Below are 21,535 nucleotides of genomic sequence, written 5' to 3'. Positions count from 1 at the left end.
CATGGGGAAGACAGATAACAGATAATTGGAAGGTATAAATTTTTCATAAGATATTCATAACATACCATTGGGAACCATGTATGCAGACTTCATTCTATCTTTAACAATTCCAAAATTCTAAAGGAAAACATCAGGAAGTGGCTTGGAGATTATTCAGAGAAAAATTTAAGTTACCTTTAACCAAAGTTAATTCTATGCATTACGACTTAGTGATTGTCCTCAATTAAAAGAGATTATATTTCATCTGTATCATGTAATAATTTTACCAAAATTCTTTTTTTTTAATCCCAATTCAAATTGGTTGATCAATCTCACTAATCATTAAGAGTGCTCAGCATTTCCTATTTGGGGCCATTCCTCTCACTCAAATTTTGATGAATCTACACTAAGTTCCCAGCACTGCAGCATGCATGGCCCCAAGCAAACATTCTAAAAAACACAGAGATGATCTAATTCTGTTCTTAATTTCATCTAAGAGGTTCTAAATTCATTCTGTACTCACAAAGAATCATAAAAGTTTTACTCTTCTTATGTAAAGACCTGACAGTATGTACAATGTTCCTCTGTTGATTTGGAAGCAATGAGTTTTCTACTATAGTCTGTACATTATATTGTATAACTTTGTTAAGGGGAAAATCTCTATTTCTTATTAGAACAATTTTTCTTGTTTGAGGTTTCTTTTCCATGCCCTGAAACTACAATGACCCATCCACAAGTTTGGGAAGATTGTTTCTGAAGCCAATTCCCTGGTAAGACAGTTCAGTCCCAACTGAGGAAAGTACCTGAGTCCCAGCCTTTTCAGCATAACATTACACCTATCACCTAGAATAAATCAAACATCCAAGTATCCGTCTGGGGTCTAAGGAAAAGAGTTATGTTTAAAAAAAAAAAAATGGAGCTATAAAATATAACACACATAAAGTTAGATGGATTTGCATTAGGCATTTTTGTTTCTTAGAAGAGGGAGTTAAAATGGAAAATTCTCTCATTTCTCCCCATTCCCCCTACTCCTCAGTTGAAGGCAGGTCATACTACTCGGTTTATCACATCTTCTGAACTGAAAAACCACTTATACCACTTTTCTTCCAGTCTTAGCAATGCGGAAAACAAAGTCTCAAATGTATGTAAGATTCCACAAAAAAGAATGAAGCAATTTATAGCAGTTTCTCCTTCTAAGGGGGTGAACAGGTCCATCACTGGACTCAAACTGTTTTCTTTTACTGCCCTTTCACTAAACCCAAACATGCATTCATAGGGTTAATTGCTACACAATCTGTTACTTCCTTAGAAGAATGAAAATCATTTATAAGTACCAAATGTCCAAAGACTTCTGAGAAAGAAATCCAAAAACAGCTTCCTTCTCTGGGAGAAAAATCCCTCTTCTGATCCGAAAATGTGGATTTACACATGTAAAAGTGCATATTTGTACAGACAATGGGAAGGCATGTTCACATAAGAAATTAACGTTGACATCTTGTCTTTATGCTTCTTTTATCACATCGAAGGTTTAATTGTAAAACTAGACCTTTGTTCTTATTCTGTAAATCTGTGTCACAGCATAATGAGCTAGGATATAGATATATATGTAATTTTTTAGCATCTTTCATCTCAAATTAGAATGCATATTTGGAATTCACTGCTGCAGTCTCAACTGTGCTTATCATGATAGTGGCTGAAACTGGAAGACATTTAAAAAACCCTGAAGTCATCCATATTTGCTATTTATTTAGTCTTCTCATTTGGAACAAAAAGAATTCACAAATACCACCACCTAAGCACCTGTTTCAAATGAAACATCCACCTTCAGCTTGTAAAACAATTTCTTTATAATTAAGCAAAGAGCAGCAGAAGACACCCATATCAGTTGCTTCTCTTTCTGGAGAAGTAGGCAGGATAACCGCATCTTAAGGGCTTCTCTTTGTAGAATCTGAGAGGTGGGACAAAAAAACAACCTGGTCTTTTCCATTCCAAATCATGGAGGTAATGTGTAGAGAAGAGATATCCACATTTCATGATTAGAGAAAGTAGCTGGATAAAGGAAGCAGGACTACCCGCTCTAGGAGACAACTTAAGAGATACCTGGAATACAAAATAAATTAAAAACACAAAGATTAGAACAGGTACTTCTGCATGAGTTGACCTTTAAAAACAGTATTTAAAAACAAGAAAAGAATATTTTGGATTACACATTGTCTAAAATAAAATGTTCAGGCTGGTCCGAAGGTAGTGAGTTATCTCACGTGATTGTTCACAGTCAGTTACAGATTGAACTCCTTGTTCTACTACTTTCCCCCCTCCTCACTACTGCACTTGACTAGTCTTAAAAAATAAAAAAATAAAATAAAATGTTCAACCATAACACCAATTCAATATTGTCATCAGAGGCCGGGCGCGGTGGCTCACGCTTGTAATCCTAGCACTCTGGGAGGCCGAGGCAGGCGGATTGCTCAAGGTCAGGAGTTCAAAACCAGCCTGAGCGAGACCCCGTCTCTACTATAAAAAAATAGAAAGAAATTAATTGGCCAACTAATATATATTGTAGGGCAGAGGAATTTGTAGGACAGAGGAAGGGCAGAGGAATTCTTCCAATTGTCGGGAATTTACTTGGGTGGGGCAATGAGCTAACCGCAAACTTTTGCTTCTGGTCATTGCTTGCTCGCTACACCGCTGTAAGGGGAATTATGGGATGAGGTCATTAAAGCACGGGCAACTGGCCCATCAGGCAATAGAGGGCAACCAACCCGCCAATTATTTCAAAAGGCAATAGTGGGCAACCAATCATTTTAAAGGTCAACGCATGATCCATGCATAGTCGGCTTGTGCGCAGCTTGTGCACCATGGGGATAAAAGGCATGCCGTTGTTCCGGTCGGGGTCCTTGCCTGCGAGAGTGGCCACTGCGTTGGTGCTCTGGGGCTTGGACCCTGGCTAGCCAGAAAATAAACCTCCTCTTGCGTGAATGCATCCTCGATGTCTCTGCTTTTCTGTCCGGTGGGGCTGTGGAAGGTCGGTCCCTAACATTATATATAAAAATTAGCCGGGCATGGTGGCATGTGCCTGTAGTCCCAGCTACTGGGGAGGCTAAGGCAGTAGGACTGCTTAAGCCCAGGAGTTTGAGGTTGCTGTGAGCTAGGCTGACGCCACGGCACTCACTCTAGCCTGAACAACAAAGCGAGACTCTGTCTCAAAAAAAAAAAAAAAAAAAATTTGTCATCAGAAAAGCAGCAGTAGCTGGAAAAAATATACATATAAGCATGATTTAAAAAAGCTAGATTTAGGCCGGGCGCGGTGGCTCATGCCTGTAATCCTAGCTCTTGGGAGGCCGAGGCGGGCGGATTGCTCAAGGTCAGGAGTTCAAAACCAGCCTGAGCAAGAGCAAGACCCCGTCTCTACTATAAATAGAAAGAAACTAATTGGCCAACTGATATATATATATATAAAATTAGCCGGGCATGGTGGCTCATGCCTGTAGTCCCAGCTACTCGGGAGGCTGAGGCAGAAGGATTGCTTGAGCCCAGGAGTTTGAGGTTGCTGTGAGCTAGGCTGACGCCACGGCACTCACTCTAGCCTGGACAACAAAGCGAGACTCTGTCTCAAAAAAAAAAAAAAAAAAAAAAAAGCTAGATTTATATATAAAACATTTGTGTTTAAAAGCAGCACTGTACTCCAAATTAGATGTCTATTTATATAATACTCAAAACTATATGCATCATCTTTCAATTACTTTCACCTACCACCAGTTAATAAAAATTTTATAAAATAAACATAAGTAAAACAATATATATTACCACCAGCTGCAAGCATGTAAAAACAACCAAACTAAGTTCATTGCTGTCAAATGTAAAACTGTCAAATTTGCAAAAATAAGTGAGAACAAAAGGACAGATATTATATAATTCCACTAACTTGATATTCCTAGAATAGGCAAATTCATAGACAGAAAATTGAATAGAGATTACCAGGGGCTGTGGGAAGAAAGATGGAAAGTTACTGATTAATGAATACTGAGTTTGGGATGTGAAACATTTCTGTAAATAGATAGTGGTAATGTTTACACAACAATGTGGAATATTCTTATGTCAACAAATTATAAACTTAAATGTGGTTAAAATGGCTGGACATAGTAGCTCACATCTATAATCCCACTAACTCTGGGAGGCTGAAGCAGGAGGGTTGCTTAAAGCAGGAGGGTTGCCAGGAGTTCGAGACCGGCATGGGTAATATATTGAGACCCCTGTCTCTAAAAAAATTAAATAAATGAATGGTAGCTTAGTGTAAAAGCTAAAGTTCATGTCCTCTTAAGATCTGTACCTCCTCATTTACCTCTTCTAATTTCAGCTCTCTCTCTCCCTCCTTCATGGGCTCCAACCACAATGGACTCCCTCCTATTTCTGGAATGTAAGACACACTCCTACCTTACACCCTCTGTACTGGCTGTTCCCACCCACGTTGGGAAGACTCTTTCCCCCAGGTTAACTAACCCATAGCTAACTCCTTTCCTTAATGACGTCTACCCTGGGCCCCTATCTAAGATTATATCCTTCCCCTATCCTACATGTACTCTTCCACCATTGCCCTTTACCCTGCTATTAATAATGCTACCTAACCTCCTATTTAAGGTACATATTACATTTCTCATTTATTATTAGGTCATAAAATATGAAATGTCTGATTTCCAATCAAAACTTATTTATTCTATCTCAAACAAGCAGTAAAATTAATCAAAGTATGCGCCTAAGCTATCGACCCATGGCCTAAACATGGTTTTGCCATTTTAACAGTAGCTTGTGTATGCCAGCAGCAAAGAAGCATGGAGAGCAAATGGCGATGAAATCTCAAAAGTTGTTTTCCATACACAGCTTGTTGAGAATTGAATATTTTTCCTTGCAAGAAATAATCCAAAGCCTGGAAGAAGTGGCAGTCAGTTGGTGCAAGGTCTGGTGAATATGGTGGATGACAGAGAGTTTCCAAGTTTAGCCTCTGTAGTTTGAGCAGTGCTGTTTGTGTGATATGTATGTCACGCAAGAGGATTGGCCTATCTCTATTTACCAATCTCAGCTGCTTAATTGCAAGCATCCTCACCATTTCATCCAATTAATTGCAGTAGACATCCCATGTCATCCACTGACAAGGTTTCATGAAGCTGTAGTGGATAATACCAGCATTGGACCACCTGACACGATTAGCTTTTTTTTTCATATTCAGTTTTGGATTGTGTTTAAGCACTTCATCTTTATTCAACCATTGTGCCAAATGCTTGCAATTGTCAAAAAGAATGAATCCATTTTTCATCACACGTAACAAATACCAGTGTAGAAATGGTTTGTCTTTATGTCATGAAAGCAAAGAAAGGCAAGCTTCAAGACAATTTCTCTTCTGATGCTTGTCTGATTCATGTGGAACCCATCTATCCAGCTTCTTTATCTTGCCAATCTGTTTCAAATGGTCCAATATTGTTGGAATAGTAACATTAAACCTTGTTGCTAATTCATGAGTAGGTGGAGATGGATTCACTTCCACTACAGCTTTAAGCTCATCATTATTCACCTTGGTCTCAGGTTACTTCACGGGGCTTATTTTCAAGATTAAACTCACCAGAATGGAATTTCTCAAATCATCCAACGTACTGTGCATTCATTAGCAACATCCTGCCTAAACGCTTTGTTGATATTTTGAGTTGTCTGCACAACATTTGTTCCATAACAGAACTCTTATTTGAAAATAACATGAATGTTTAACTTATCCATGGTTTCACAAAGATTGCTCTAAAAAAAATCTGAAAGATAATCACAAGCCAAAATATGCATTTGACTTAGGATATACCTTCCAATAAAAATAAAACAAGAAGTGTCTAAGTAAGATGTGAGAGATATCAACTGTCACTTACTACTTCAGGGAATCAGACATTTCACACTTAGTAACCTAATATCCAGTCTAGAATGTAAGATCCACGGGGAAGGAGCCTGTTCTGTTCACTGATGAAGCATTAAGTGCCTAGAATACCACATGATCCATGATAAGCACTCTATGAAAATTTGTTGAATAAACGAATAGCTGGGCTTCTCAAATACAATTGGCCAATGAATTAAAAACTTAAAATAGGCCGGGTGCGGTGGCTCACGCCTGTAATCCTAGCTCTCTGGGAGGCCGAGGCGGGCGGATCACTCGAGGTCGGGAGTTCGAAACCAGCCTGAGCAAGAGTGAGACCCCGTCTCTACTATAAATAGAAAGAAACTAATTGGCCAACTAATATATATAGAAAAAATTAGCCGGGCATGGTGGCTCATGCCTGTAGTCCCAGCTACTTGGGAGGCTGAGGCAGGAGGATTGCTTGAGCCCAGGAGTTTGAGGTTGCTGTGAGCTAGGCTGACGCCACGGCACTCACTCTAGCCTAGGCAACAAAGCAAGACTCTGTCTCAAAAAAAAAAAAAAAAAACTTAAAATAGACAATTTCTAAGTTTAGGTAAGAAAATCTAGAACTGGCCGGGCGCGGTGGCTCACGCCTATAATCCTAGCTCTCTGGGAGGCCGAGGCGGGCGGATTGCTCGAGGTCAGGAGTTCGAAACCAGCCTGAGCAAGAGCGAGACCCCGTCTCTACTATAAATAGAAAGAAATTAATTGGCCAACTAATATATACAAAAAATTAGCCGGGCATGGTGGCACATGCCTGTAGTCCCAGCTACTTGGGAGGCTGAGGCAGGAGGATCCCTTGAGCCCAGGAGTTTGAGGTTGCTGTGAGCTAGGCTGACGCCACGGCACTCACTCTAGCCTGGGCAACAAAGCGAGACTCTGTCTCAAAAAAAAAAAAAGAAAATCTAGAACTATACATTCTGATGCACAACACTTTAAAATAAACTGTCTGTAAAGTTGGTACCTCACTAGGGCACTGCTGGGTCTCTGAAGTTTCCTTGCATGGTGCTGTTGATTATACAAAGTCACTTTGTACTAGAAAATCTGACTTACTGGGAAGATGGAAAGGGAAAAGGAATTTTCAGTGTAGCACTTAAGCTAGCCAACTTATTGAGTCAATGACTGTGTGCTAGATAGCCTCCAGAATAGCCCCCAGTTATTGTTACCTCCTGGTATTCATGCTCTTTTACAGTCTATTCCAACAGTGTTCAGGGTTAATCTATGTGATTGTTGTATTATATATTATATAACAAAGACTTTGATTGGCCTTTGTCCTTGGGAAAGAGACTCTAACTCCTTGGAATTTAGAGTAAATGAGCCAGTGGAAATTAAACAACATACTCTTTTTTTTTTTTTTTTTTTTTGAGACAGAGTCTCACTTTGTTGTCCAGGCTAGAGTGAGTGCCGTGGCGTCAGCCTAGCTCACAGCAACCTCAAACTCCTGGGCTTGAGTGATCCTTCTGTCTCAGCCTCCCGAGTAGCTGGGACTACAGGCATGCGCCACCATGCCCGGCTAATTTTTTATATATATATCAGTTGGCCAATTAATTTCTTTCTATTTATAGTAGAGACGGGGTCTCGCTCTTGCTCAGGCTGGTTTTGAACTCCTGACCTTGAGCAATCCGCCCGCCTCGGCCTCCCAAGAGCTAGGATTACAGGCGTGAGCCACAGCGCCCGGCCTAAACAACATACTCTTAAATAACCAGTGAGTCAAAGAAGAAATCAGGGCTCACGCCTGTAATCCTAGCTCTCTGGTAGGCCGAGGTGGGTGGATTGTTTGAGTTCAGGAGTTTGAAACCAACCTGAGCAAGAGCGAGACCCAGTCTCTACTATAAATAGAAAGAAATTAATTGGCCAACTAATATACATAGAAAAAATTAGCCGAGCATGGTGGCGCATGCCTGTAGCTCACTCTAGCCTGGCCAACAAAGTGAGACTCTGTCTCCAAAAAAAAGAGAGAGAAGAAATCAGAAGGGAAATTAGCAACTATCTTAAGACAAATGAAAACACAACATACCAAAAACTTAAGGGATGCAGTGAAAACAGTGTTAAGAAGGAAACTTACAGATGTAAATGTTTACAATAATAAAGACCTTAAAATCAACAACCTAACTTTATAGGGGAAGAAACAAGAAAAATAAAACTAAACCCAAAATTAACAGGAAGAGGAAAAAAATAAATATTACAGCAGATATAAATAGAGAACAGAAAAATAGGGAAAAACCAATGAAATCAAAAGTTGGTTCTAAGAGGGTCACGGGAATCCCCAAATTTGTAGTGCAGGTTGCCTAGGGGTGCTACAAAGAACAGCTGGCATCCGAAATGAGGGCAGTTTTGTTGGGGACCTCACCCTTTGATTTGTGGAGTCTATAATAACTCTGGATGGTTACTGTCAGAATTGTATTGCAGTAAACCAGTTGGTGTCAGAATAGTGACCAATATGATGAGGAAGAAGTGATAGCGACTGACTTCTGAGGCACGGTCACAGTCATAGAGGAAACTGGCTTCTGTCTTCTCTTGCTTGCTTAGGCAGAAGCTAGCCACTATATCATAACGACACTCAAGCAGCCCTGAAAGAGGCCTACATTGGGAGGAAATGTCCCCATACCCAGCATGAATCTGCCAGCCATGTGAATGTGCCACAATGGAACTGTAAGCCAAAACATCCCAGCTATCTACTTCCAAATTCTTAAGAGAGATAGACAATGCATTTTGTTGCTGTTTTAATCCACTAAGTTTTGGGTTGTTATACAGAAATAAATAACTAATAAAGGCCAGATGCGGTGGCTCACGCCTGTAATCCTAGCATTCTGGGAGGCCAAGGCGGGAGGATCCCTAGAGGTCGGGAGTTCAAAACCAGCCTGAGAACGGTGAGACCCTGTCTATATTAAAAATAGAAAGAAATTAATTGGACAACTAAAAATATATAGAAAAAAAATTAGCCAGGCATGGTGGCGTATGCCTGTAGTCCCAGCTACTTGGGAGGCTGAAGCAGAAGCCCAGGAGTTTGAGGTTGCTGTAAGCTAGGCTGATGCCATGGCACTATAGTCCAGGCAACAGAGTGAGACTCTGTCTAAAAAAAAGAAAAAAACAACTCCTGACCTTGAGCAATCATCAGGCCTTGGCCTCCCAGAGTGCTAGGATTTACAGGCATGAGCCACCACGCCCGGCCTACCCCATCAGTTTTTCTTCTTCTTCCTACTATGAAATAGAGAGACATACATATGCATGTAAGAGTTTTTTGCTTACTTTTTCCAATTTTTTTGTGATAAAATACACATATAATTTACCATCTTAACCTGTTACAACAGTATAACTGTATACAACAGTTCAGTACTATCAAGTACATTCATATTGTTGTGCAACCATCACTACCATCAACCTCCAGAACTCATTTCATCTTCCCAAACTGAAATTCTGTACCTGTTAAACAATTTCCACCCTCCACTACCATTCCTCCCTTTTCTGCAGCTGGTAGCAACCACCATTCCACTTTTGCTATGATTCTGACTACTCTTAAGTAACTCACACATGTGATGTATAAGTTTTTGTTTTGATTTTTCAAAGAGAGAGGTCACTATATGCCCAGGCCAGGGTGCAGTGACTATTTACAGGCGCAATCATAGTACGATGCAGCTTCGAACTCCTAGCCTCAAGTGATCCTCCTGCCTCAGCTGCCGGAGTACCTGGGACTACATAATCTTTAAAGCAGTTGTACAATGAATTGTTTTCATATAATACAATCAAGGTATATAATTAAGTAGGTGTTATGGGTTGAATTATGTTCTCCCAAAATTCATAATGTTGAAGTCCTAGCCTCTAGTACCTGAGAATGTGACCTTATTTGGAAATAGGGTCACTGCACATGTAATTAGTTAAGACAAAGTTCTACTAGAGCATAGTGTGCCCCAACCCAGTATTACTGATGTCCTTATTAAAGAGGGGAACTAGAACACAGACCACACAAAGGGAGAAACTGATGTGAAGATTGGAGTTATGCTGCCACAAGGCAAGGAACTACAAGAAGCTAGAAGAAGGTACTAGAACAGATCTTTTCCTAGTGTCTTGAGATGATGGTCCTGCCAACGCTTTTGATTTTGGATGTCTGACCTCTAGAACTTTGAGACAATAAATTTCTGTTGTCGAAACTACCCAGTTTGTGGTACTTTGTTACAGCAGGCCAAGGAAACTAATACAGTAGGTATGAAGCCTATTTTGTAGATATAAGGTATTCTGTCAGTTAAGAAAGCACAAAACTCTTGCTATTTGAGCAATGAACCTACTTTACCTCTGTGATAAATTCAGAAGATATCAACATTTGGCACAAAACAGCCACATACCTAGGAATGTTAAACATGAACTGAAAAGTCTTCTAGAAATTGAAGATTAAAATATCATTTATCAGCCGAGTATGGTGGCTCACTCCTGTAATCCTAGAACTCTGGGAGGCCGAGGAGGGTGGATCATTTGGGCTCAGAAGTTCAAGACCAGCCTCAGCAAGAGCGAGACCTTGTCTCTACTAAAAATAGAAAGAAATTAACTGGATAGCTAAAAACATACAGAAAAACTTATCCAGGCATGGTGGAGCATGCCTACAGTCCCAGCTACTCCGGAGGCTGAGGCAGAAGGATCACTTGAGCCCAAGGAGATCACTGAGCCCAAGAGTTGGAGCCTAGCTGTGAGCTAGGCTGATGCCACAGTACTCTAGCCTGGGTAACAGAGTGAGACTTTGTCTCAAAGAAAAAAAAAAATAAATAATATATATAGAAAAAATCAGCTGGGAATGGTGGTGCATGCCTGTAGTCCCAGCTACTTGGAGGCTGAGGCAGACGGATTGCTTAGGTCCAGGAATTTGAAGTTGCTGTAGGTAGGCTGATGCCATGGCATTCTAGCCTGGGTAACAGAGCAAGACTCTTGCCTCAAAAAAAAAAAAAAAGCATGTATCTATAATTAAAACTTACATAAATGTATTCTAAAATTTGCCTGGCTATAGAGAAAAGTAAACTCTTATTCACTGTTTGTGGGAATAGACTGATATAGCCACTATGGAAAATAGTATGAAAGTTTCTAAAGAAATTAAAAATAGAACTACCGTATGACCCAGCAATCCCTCTTCTGGGCATATAATCAAATGACCTGAAATCATCACCTCATAAAGATTAACGGCACTCCCCTGTTCACTGAAGCATTATTTACAATAACCAAGATAAGGAAACAACCTAAGTGTCCATCAAGGGATGAATGGGTAAAGATACTATAGAAACGAGGGAACACATATACCATGGGATATTATTCAGCCCTAAAAAAAAGAACAAGATCTTGTCATTTGCTACAACATGGATGAGCCTGGAGGACATTATGCTAAGAGAAATAAGCTAGACAAAGAAAGAAAAATTTTATACAGTCTCATTTATATGTGAAATCTTAAAAAAAAAATCAAAGACAGCAATAGAGAACAAAACAGTGGCTGGGGGATAGGAAATTCAGAGATGTAGGTCAGAGGATATAAAATAGCAGATATGTAGGATGAACAAGTCTAGAGATCAAATGTACAACATGAGAACTATAGGTAAAAAAATTATACTATAAATGAGATTCATGCTAAATGAATAAGACTTTAGTAGCTCTTGCCAAAAAAAACAAAAAAATGGGTAACTGTGGAAATGATGGATATACTAATTTGCTTTAACTATAGCAATCTTTTTACTATTTCTAGGTTCTTCCATAACATCATGCTATATACCTTAAATATACACAATAAAAATTATTTAAATAAATAAATTTAACTAGCAACATCTTTTTAATCAGGCGATTTCCTTCAATATAATTAAATCCATATCTTTTTTCTTTACCCATTAAAAATTACTGAGTAGCACTCTGGGAGGCCGAGGCGGGAAGATCACTAGAGGTCAGGAGTTCGAAACCAGCCTGAGCAAGAGCAAGACCTCGTCTCTACTAAAAATAGAAAGAAATTGATTGGCCAACTAAAAAACATATATGAAAAATTAGCTGGGCATGGTGTTGCATGCCTGTAGTCCCAGCTACTTGGGAGACTGAGACAGAAGGATCGCTTGAGCCCAGGAGTTTGAGGTTGCTGTAAGCTATGCTGACGCCAAGGCGCTCTAAAAAAAAAAAAAAAAAAATTACTAAGGATGGATGCAGTGGCTCACACCTATAATCCCAGTGCTTTGGGAGGTCAAAATGGGAGGACTGCTTGAGGCTCGGAATTCTAGACAATCCTGGGCAACATATTGAGACCCCCGCTCTACAAAAAATAAGAAAAATTAGTGGCGTGGTGCCGCACGCCTGTATCCAGCAGGGTGATAGAGCAAGACCCTCTTTAAAAAAAAAAAAAAAAAAAATCGGCCGGGCACAGTGGCTCATGCCTGTAATCCTAGCTATCTGGGAGGCCGAGGCGGGCGGATTGCTCAAGGTCAGGAGTTCGAAACCAGCCTGAGCAAGAGCGAGACCCCGTCTCTACTATAAATAGAAAGAAATTAATTGGCCAACTAATATGTATAGAAAAAATTAGGCGGGCATGGTGGCGCATGCCTGTAGTCCCAGCTACTTGGGAGGCTGAGGCAGGAGGATTGCTTGAGCCAGGAGTTTGAGGTTGCTGTGAGCTAGGCTGACGCCATGGCACTCACTCTAGCCTGGGCAACAAAGTGAGACTCTGTCTCAAAAAAAAAATTACTGGTTTGGGCAAACGATCAATTTTTTTTAACCCATTTGTTGAAAAATAAAAGATTGAACTTAAATATCAATAATTTAGTCTTTTTTTAAAAAAATTGAGACAGGCTCTTGCTCTGTCACCCAGGCTAGAGTGTAGTGGCATGATCACAGCTCACTACAAACTCTAACTGTGGGGTTCAAGCACACAGTTCTTCTTGCCTCGGCCTGTGAGTAGCTGGGACTACAGGAGCACGCTACTATACCTGGTTAACTTATTATTTCTTTTTGTAGAGACAGGATCTTGCCATGTTGTCCAGGCTGGTCTCAAACTCCAAGATTCCAGCAATCCTCCCACCTCAGTCTCCCAAAATCCTTGGCCTACAGTCATTTTTGATGTTCATCTTCTGTTGAAGCTAATGGCTTACTGTTCCACTCTATCTAGCTATTTTCAAGCTGCTTAAACAGCACTTGGACCGATTAGCCCTCTATTACTTACTTTCAAAGTCCTGAGTTCAGCATTTTGTTTTTGAGATGAATATAAAAGCACCTAAAAGTCAAGGAAAATGTTCTTCTTGTGATAAGGAACCTGAAAATAAAAAGAAAATTAAGGATATAGACCTCACTGGTGGTAAATACATTAGTATACAAAATTATTCAAATAAACCAAGCTATTCCAATAAAACATTACTATCATAAGCTATTCAAAAGGAACAATAAGAAAGCAATTACTGGCCAAGTGGCGTGGCTCACGCCTGTAATCCTAACACTCTGGGAGGCTGAGGCGGGTGGATCACTCGAGGTCAGGAGTTTGAAACCAGCCTGAGCAAAAGCGAGACCTCGTCTCTACTAAAAATAGAAAGAAATAAATTGGCCACCTAATATATGTAGAAAAAATTAGGCGGGCATGGTGGCACATGCCTGTAGTCCCAGCTACCCGAGATGCTGAGGCAGGATTGCTTGAGCCCAGAAGTTTGAGGTTGCTGTGAGTTAGGCTAACGCCACGGCACTCACTCTAGCCTTAGCCCAGGCAACAGAGTGAGACTCTGTCTCAAAAAAAAATAAAGAAATAAAAAATAAAAGAAAGCAATTACTGTCTATCTGCACTGGCATCATTTTTAAAAGATGTCAGAACTCTTGAAGCAGTGGTTCTCAAGCTTTTATGGAACACAGTTCTCTTTGAGAATTTGTTGCTATTATCGAACCTCTTATTCACACAAAAATGTATAATTGTGTACAAATTTCCCCAGTAGTTTCTAGTACCCTATTAAGGACCTTTCCTTTAGTGTGTCAATGAGCGCTTCCCCTGTAAGACAGGGAGCGATAATGTTCCATTCCTTTCCTCTGGCCCATATCTTTTTTTTTCTGAGACAGTCTCACTCTCTTGTTTGGAATAGAGTGCCATGGTATCAGCCTAGCTCACAGCAACCTCAAACTCCTGAGCTCAAGCAATCCTGCCTCAGCTTCTCCGGTAGCTGGGACTATACGCAGGGGCCACTGTGCCCGGCTAATTTGTTCTATTTTAGTTGTCTAGCTAATTTCTTTCTATTTATAGCACAGACTGGTCTCACTATTGCTCAGGCTGATCTTGAACTCCTAAGCTCACGCAATCCTCCTGCCTGGGCCTCCAAGAGCGCTATGATTACAGGCATGAGCCACCTCGCCCAGCCTGGCTTGTATCTTTTTTCTTCTCCTGGAGATGAAAAAAACCACTGACAAAAGCAACAAAAAAGGTCACATTTACAAGTGCTTGTTTATCTGATATTTGCAGATCTACTAAATCCAGGGCCAGCAAAGAACATATAATCTACCAAAAACATTCATCTGTATAATGATATGGCCATTCAAACTGGAACTAACTAATGTGCCACACATTTAAACAAGTTTCACCAATTCAGAAATCTAATAACAGGAACTCTCCTGTTATTAGTTATTAACTGAGAGACCGAATGAGGGATTGTAATAATGCAAATTACAAAATGAGATATCCCATGAAGTTAAACAAGAACCGAATGCAAATGCCTGACAGTACTAATACTCTGCAACCCCACTACATTACACAAATTATGTTCTAATAACATTTCTCTAAACTGTTTTACATCTTCTCTCTTTAAAAAAAAACATTGTACACTAGACTCCTTTAGTTCTGGATCAGAAACCAAAACCAGTAAATTCTACCGAGATCTAGTGTCAGCAGAAACTAATGCGCCATTAGGGCATTCTAAGAACATACTCGGACAAAATTGCTTACTCAGTTTTCTCATAAAAGTTTGGGAGGTGGGAGTGAGAGTGAATGGACATAGTAAAGATTGCAAGAGGACGTCTGCTGTACATGTACTTGAATGAATATCCTAAAGGGAACCTGTTATACTAAATCTCAAGGTCAAAGGGGTGGGGACACAAAGTACTCAGGGCCGCAACAGGCCTCCATTGATACTAGAACCTCGGGCAAAAGAGAGGGCACTAAGTCGTGAGGCAAGAAGTATAAATAAATCAATAAAACAAAGATATTCTTCAAAAAATAAATCGATGGCCGACGCACCGGCTCCCAGATATAGCCCTGCGTGGGTGCAATCCCCAGGGAACAAGCAGAAAGCACAAAGGCAGCCAAAGGCGCTGCACTGGAAAGGGCTGTGGCGGGTCGAGGAGGGAATGGGCTGGGCTACATGTCCAGAAGGCGGGTGCGGGCCACCCTGGGGCCGAGGAGGGCTGAAACACCCCCGCTGGGGCAAGGCCCCGGCGGCTGCCAGCAGGCTTCCGCACACTCCCGTTCCCGGCTGCGATGGACTGAGCTACCTCCTCACCGCCTGTTCGTCCTTCCGTCGCCGGCCTTCTCGGCTCACCTCGCACGGGCCGCCAGGTGCACTCGGCCTCCCGGGGGCCGACCCGCCCCCGGCCCAGAGGCCAGTCAGCAGCGGCACGCCTCACTCCGCCATCTTCGCTCCTTCTCAAGTCCGCCAACCCTGCGGCGAGCCGTTTCCGCAAGCCCCGCCCCCGCCGCCGCTGCTGAGGTACTGATAGGACATCAGCTTGCTCGCGCGCGCTCTCCTTCCGTCGTAGGTTGGTTGGAATGCACGTCGATCAATAGCGCTCGCCCCACTTGATCCCGTTTCTTTGGGAGGAAGTCCCAGGGTTGCGGTAATCGTGGAAAAAGCTTTTGTAAGTCATTTATTAAGAATGTAAAATTATTTCCGCGAAGAAACAGTGTCACACGGTGGTAAGATAACCTAGCTGGGCTGCATGACTATTTTAAGCCATTATTAGGTTAAACTACTGAACAGATAATTTTATTCTAAGGGCAGAGAGCGAGAGTCCTGAGCGTCACATAACACCCAGGCAAACAATGTCATGGTTCCAGTTTGTCTCTGACTTTGTTTGACCTATTCAGACTCTTAAAGGGCCTGAACGTAGGCCTGCATTTTAGAGCTCTGGTCAGTACACGAGAGCAGGCTTTGTCACTCTTAAGGGCCCTCCTGCCGAAGGAAAATCTGTTATAATTGGCAGTTTTGTTTCCTACACCCAACCGTAGGGCTCAGATCCTTTCTTTAGCGACTGATCCAGAAGCAGGGAGGGTAATAGGGTGGCGCCTCTTCTCGGAGCAGAGCCCCTAGTCCACAGTGCTTCCCAAACACCATGAGGGCTGTCATCTGGGTCGCTTGTTAGAAACACAGATTCCTAAGGCTGCACTTCTCCAAGGCCCAATACCCTGTCTTCCGATGAGGCTGAGGAATCTTATTTTTACAGAAGCTTATGATAAAGGGTATCTGGAAAAACCTACAGCTTACATTATACTTAACAGTAAGACGTCATACTTTCCCTTTAAGATCAGGAACAAGGCAAGGACACTGGCTACACCACTTCTATTCAACATTGTACTGGAGGGTGTAGCCAGTGGAAAAAAAAATCAAATGGCATCCAGATTGGAAGAAATAAAACTGCCTAGGGCCGGGCGCGGTGGCTCACGCCTACAATCCTAGCACTCTGGGAGGCTGAGGCGGGCGGATTGCTCGAGGTCAGGAGTTCGAAACCAGCCTGAGCAAGAGACTCCTGTCTCTACTATAAATAGAAAGAAATTAATTGGCCAACTAATATATATAGAAAAAATTAGCCAGGCATGGTGGCGCATGCCTGTAGTCCTAGCTACTCGGGAGGCTAAGGCAGCAGGATTGCTTGAGCCCAGGAGTTTGAGGTTGCTGTGAGCTAGGCTGATGCCACAGCACTCATTCTAGCCTGGGCAACAAAGCGAGACTCTGTCTCAAAAAACAAAAACAGACTGCCTTTATTTGCAGATAACATGATCTTCTGTAGAAAATCATTAACAAAAACAATAGCTACCAGAACTAGTAAGTATAGCAAGGTCCCAGGATACAAGATCAGTATAAAAAATCAATTGTATTTCTGTATACTAGCAACAAAAAATCAAAAACGAAGTTAAGAAAAGAATTCCATTCACAATAGTATCCAAAAAGATACTTAGGAAAAAAATTAGCAAAACAAGTGCAAGATTTTTACACTTTTTTCCACTACAAAGCATTACTGAGAGAAATGAAGACCTAAATAAATGGAGAGACTTAACAGACTTTTATGGTTAGACTCGATATTTTTAGTATGGCAATTCTTAACTTGATCTATAGATTAAATGCAATCCCTAACAAAATGCCAGCACTCTTTTTTTTAGAAACTGGCAAGGTGATCTTAAAATGAATGTAGAAATCCAAAGGGCCTAGGATAGGCAAGACAATTTTGAAAAAGACCAAAGTTGGAGGAATTCACTAATTTTTTTTTTTTTTAGGGACAAGATCTCACTCTGTCACTCAGGCTAGAATGGAGAATGCAGTGGAATCATGATATTAATAGCTCACTGCAGTCTCAAGCTCCTGAGCTCAAGGGATCCTCCTGCCTCAGCCTCCCAGATAGCTAGGCTGACAAGTACACCCTTGGTGGCTAATTGTTTTATTTTTTGTAGATACCAGCATCTCATTATGTTGCTCAGGCTGGTCTTTTTTTTTTCTTTCCCTAACTGTATACAGTGTGACTGCATTTTTTAAGAACTCCAGCCAGAGCCAGGTGTGGTGGCACGAGACACTAGTCCCTGCTGACTAGGGGAGGGGGTTCAGGTAGGAGGATCACTTGAGCCCAGGAGTTTAAGGCTGCAGTGAGCTGTGATTTGATGCTACTGCACTCTAGCCTGGGTGACAGAAGGAGACCACATCTCATGGGGGGGAAAAAAAAAGAGTTGAGGAAAGTTTTAACAAGCTCTCTAGATTAAAAAAACAAAAACAAAAACTGCACCCAGACAACTCAGTTTCAAAACCTACTACAAAGCTATAGTAATCAAGACAGTGTAATACTGTCATAACACATACATCAATGGAACAGAATTGAGAGTCAGAAATAAACTTTTACATTTATGGTCAATTTTCAACCAAGATAAATCATTAGGGAAAGAATAGTCTCTTCAGGATGCAGGATGTAGGATTTTGGCAAGGGCAATTGATATTTAGCTCAGTTTATTAAAATATTAAAATATAGGCCGGGTGCGGTGGCTCACGCCTGTAATCCTAGCACTCTGGGAGGCCGAGGCGGGCGGATTGCTCAAGGTCAGGAGTTCGAAACCAGCCTGAGCAAGAGCGAGACCCCGTCTCTACTATAAATAGAAAGAAATTAATTGGCCAACTGATATATATATATATATATATATATATATATATATATATAAAATTAGCCGGGCATGGTGGCACATGCCTGTAGTCCCAGCTACTCGGGAGGCTGAGGCAGGAGGATCGCTTGAGCCCAGGAGTTTGAGGTTGCTGTGAGCTAGGCTGACGCCACGGCACTCACTCTAGCCTGGACAACAAAGCGAGACTCTGTCTCAAAAAAAAAAAAAAATATTAAAATATAAACACACTTGCTTAGGAGTAGCCATTGTCCCAAACCGGTCCATGCTTCACTTACTAACTACCTTGCTGCCCCACAGAACAGAAGACTTCCAAGACCTTGCTCCAGCCCTACATTCTGATTGGTCATTGTAGCACTGGTTGTAAAATATTTTGAAAATCATTCCCAGATACAAGTGTTTTTCTTCCTGACACACAAGCAACTAGGGAAAAACCAAAACAAAGCCATAAAATAGTGTTAACTGGGATACAGGCTATGTTTCATTCATTTTCTCTTCCTTAGCAACCCCCTTCCTATTTAAAAAACCTTCAATGTATAGCAATGTGTGTTCTTGCAAAGAAAACAGAATCAAACTTGCATATAAGTTCCCATTTTTGTAAAATACTGTTATATCTACTAGGAAAACTTGCTATTTAAAGAAATGATATTATACATTAAATTACCTAGTTCTGTTTTCTAGAAATGTAACAGAGGGCCTTTTAAGGGCAGGTCCTTAGCTACCTGAATATAGTTACCATATCATATCTTTCTTTTCTCTGGGTTAAAGTCCAAGTTCCTACAATTGTCTAAAACAATAAATTGCCTTTAATCTCCTCACCATTTTACTACTTGAGAACACATCATTTTTTATCAATGTCCTTCCATTTTTTTTTTTTTTTGTAAAAGACGCTTAGAGACAGAGTCTCACTCTTGCCCAGGCTGGTCCTGGCCTCAAGCAAATCTCCCACCTCAGCCTCCAAAATCCAACTGCTGGGCAGATGTGAGCCACACTGCCCAGTGATTTTTCTACATTTCAAGGAGCCAGGAAATCAAGAACAAAGATTGAATCTTACCTGGAATGAATGGGAAGTGGCTGTCTGTGGCTGACAAAACTGTGCCTAGGGGCAGACAATGCTGGTCCCTAGATGAATGTTTCCATTTCATATGTCCAGGAAGCAGCAGACTAGACCTGCAGCTAATATTACAGACATAAATTTGAGTGAGGGAGATACTGTTTGTGATCTCAAACTTGGATGGGGCTGAGTTATGTAAAATTCTTATAAAATATACAGACAAAATCGTTTTTTTTGTTTTAACCACAAGTGTTTATTGATGGATCAATGATACAATTTTATGGAACAATAAGGCACAACTGTGGATTAAAACAGTTTGCTGTACAGCCAAAAGGGAGAAAAGCCATAATCTTAGGAACTTTAAATATGTAAATCAAGGAGCCTCTGAAGTACCTCTAACAGATCAGTATCAGACAATTATTCCCTTTTATCCAATTCCTATATTACATCACTTAATCATAAAGTCAGACTGATACTTCATAAAAAATTCCTTATTTGTTTACACTTGAGCCATCCAGCCTGGCCACTCCCCTGTCCCCCACCCTTCCCCATCCCTTTGCAATGAGTGATATTTTTTAGCAATCCCCTTCCTAAAGAATTGTGTACACATCTTAGCCTTCCAAAAGCAAGGAAACGAGCAAGCAAGCAAGTCAGCCAAAGGCAAATATATGGATGAATTGACTCATACAGACATACATTAGGATGTCAACAGCCTTATTCACTGAAGCTTAAACTAAGCTGACTTTGGCAGAGAAGCTGCTATGGCTTGCACAAAGACCTGTGATGCCGCCTTAGGTTGTGGCACCAGTGCCAGACCCCTAAGGGATTAGCAGTGGTCTACATGAAGAACTAAGAAGCTTACACAACCAGGCAGCTAATGATACAATACTTTCAATGCTTTGGACCTGCATTAGGAGCTGACCTTTGGCTTCCATCATTAACATTTGCCAAGTGTAAAATTCATAAAGAATTTTGTATAAAACTTCAAGACACTGAAGACAATCTTTAAATCTTTTGTACTGGGATAAATTAGGCACTTCCGTAACACTAATCTTTCTACATGGAAACATGAGGTGGAAAGCATTCCAGTGTACATAACACTGAGGCATAAATCATGCTGCACAGGCATGAATTCAGGAGGCTTTAGGGGGTGCCAAACCTCCTTGTTCAAAAAGCCATGAGAAAGTCCCCAAGCATATTGTCAGAGCAGCCATTCTGGTGGTAACAATGTCCCAAAACTAAGCAAACTTGCAGGCATATGGCTCTTTTCTGAATAATCAGCACTAACAGAGCCACATGGGTACGTAAGTTAAGAATCAGAAGCCAGAGGTAGAGAGCCCTGGACAAGACGTGGCTCTATACCTCACCAAGGCAACCTTTCAAAAAGGAAATCTTCACCTAGCAGCCCTTTGATGACAAAACATAGTGCAAGGGACAAAGAGATGGTCTCATTCTTCAGAGAGAAATGTTGGTTACCAAAAAGCTCCCAAAGAGGCAAAATTCCAGAGACCCACTGAAGTGTGAAGGTGAATAAAAACTGCCAGACCACCGAACTATCCTGCCAAGTCAGAAATATATTTAACAGGCATAGCTTGGGGTGCCAAGTAGAACAGAGGAGATTTCGAGACTCAATAAAAAGGAAAGATACTATTAGACTAAGTGAATCGTTTGTGGGATGACAGAGAAGTAGGGAGCAAAAAACATATAAAAAGGATGAAAAATATGCCAAAGCCTCACTAGAGGGAAGGCAACATGGCTACAGTCTACATCCGGTGAAAGAGCTTTGCTGGCTTGTTCTTGGCATTATTCCCTCTCACTTTCTTAGACTGGATGGATGTGTAGCATATATTAGCAGAACAAGGGAAGATGATATTTATAAATGGAGAACTGATGAATGGATAATGAACAGAAATAAACTGGGTGTACCATTCTGTAATGCCCTGTTTACATACCAAAGGCAGGTTTGTATTGACAGAATATATTTGGGGTTGTCATGCAACAGCAGTAGTACTCTGGGAGAAGGGGAATAACGGGGTGGAGGTGGGGCTGGTGGATGGGAGGATTCTCAAGTTCCAGTTCTTAAATACTAGAAAGTAGTGAACAGTTTGGTTTCTATCCCTTAGTGAAGAAATCGGATGCTCATTTTCTGCTCTACGTCCACCTTCTCCAAAACCTGGGGGAAAAAAACAATTACAGTTATAAAGGTTGCAATAGTCCCCAGCTCTTA

General features: G+C 41.1%; 1 protein-coding gene and 1 long non-coding RNA gene across 3 annotated transcripts in view; both read right to left on the bottom strand.

The window, feature by feature from the left end:
- Positions 1–1,708: 1,708 nt before the first annotated feature.
- On the bottom strand, positions 1,709–15,575 carry LOC105872469 (uncharacterized). Of its 2 annotated transcripts, none has more exons than XR_001154608.3 (3): positions 15,374–15,575; positions 13,077–13,166; positions 1,709–2,079 (listed from the first exon to the last, which is right to left on the bottom strand). It is a non-coding gene; the product is annotated as an uncharacterized LOC105872469 (long non-coding RNA). The 2 variants fall into 2 exon arrangements; XR_001154609.3 differs by having other exon boundaries at positions 15,382–15,575.
- Positions 15,576–19,536: 3,961 nt separating this feature from the next.
- Positions 19,537–21,535, bottom strand: part of CHP1 (calcineurin like EF-hand protein 1) — a 37,483-nt gene continuing 35,484 nt past the window's right edge. Inside the window, exon 7 of the mRNA XM_012766457.2 lies at positions 19,537–21,481. Coding sequence (XP_012621911.1) covers positions 21,428–21,481 — 54 coding nt within the window. The 3' untranslated portion in view covers positions 19,537–21,427. The remainder of the gene's footprint in view (positions 21,482–21,535) is intronic.

The sequence above is a fragment of the Microcebus murinus genome, chromosome 6, assembly GCF_040939455.1.
Source record: "Microcebus murinus isolate Inina chromosome 6, M.murinus_Inina_mat1.0, whole genome shotgun sequence".
NCBI classification, from domain to species: Eukaryota; Metazoa; Chordata; class Mammalia; order Primates; family Cheirogaleidae; genus Microcebus; species Microcebus murinus.
This window is presented reverse-complemented; position numbering and strand designations above follow the sequence as displayed.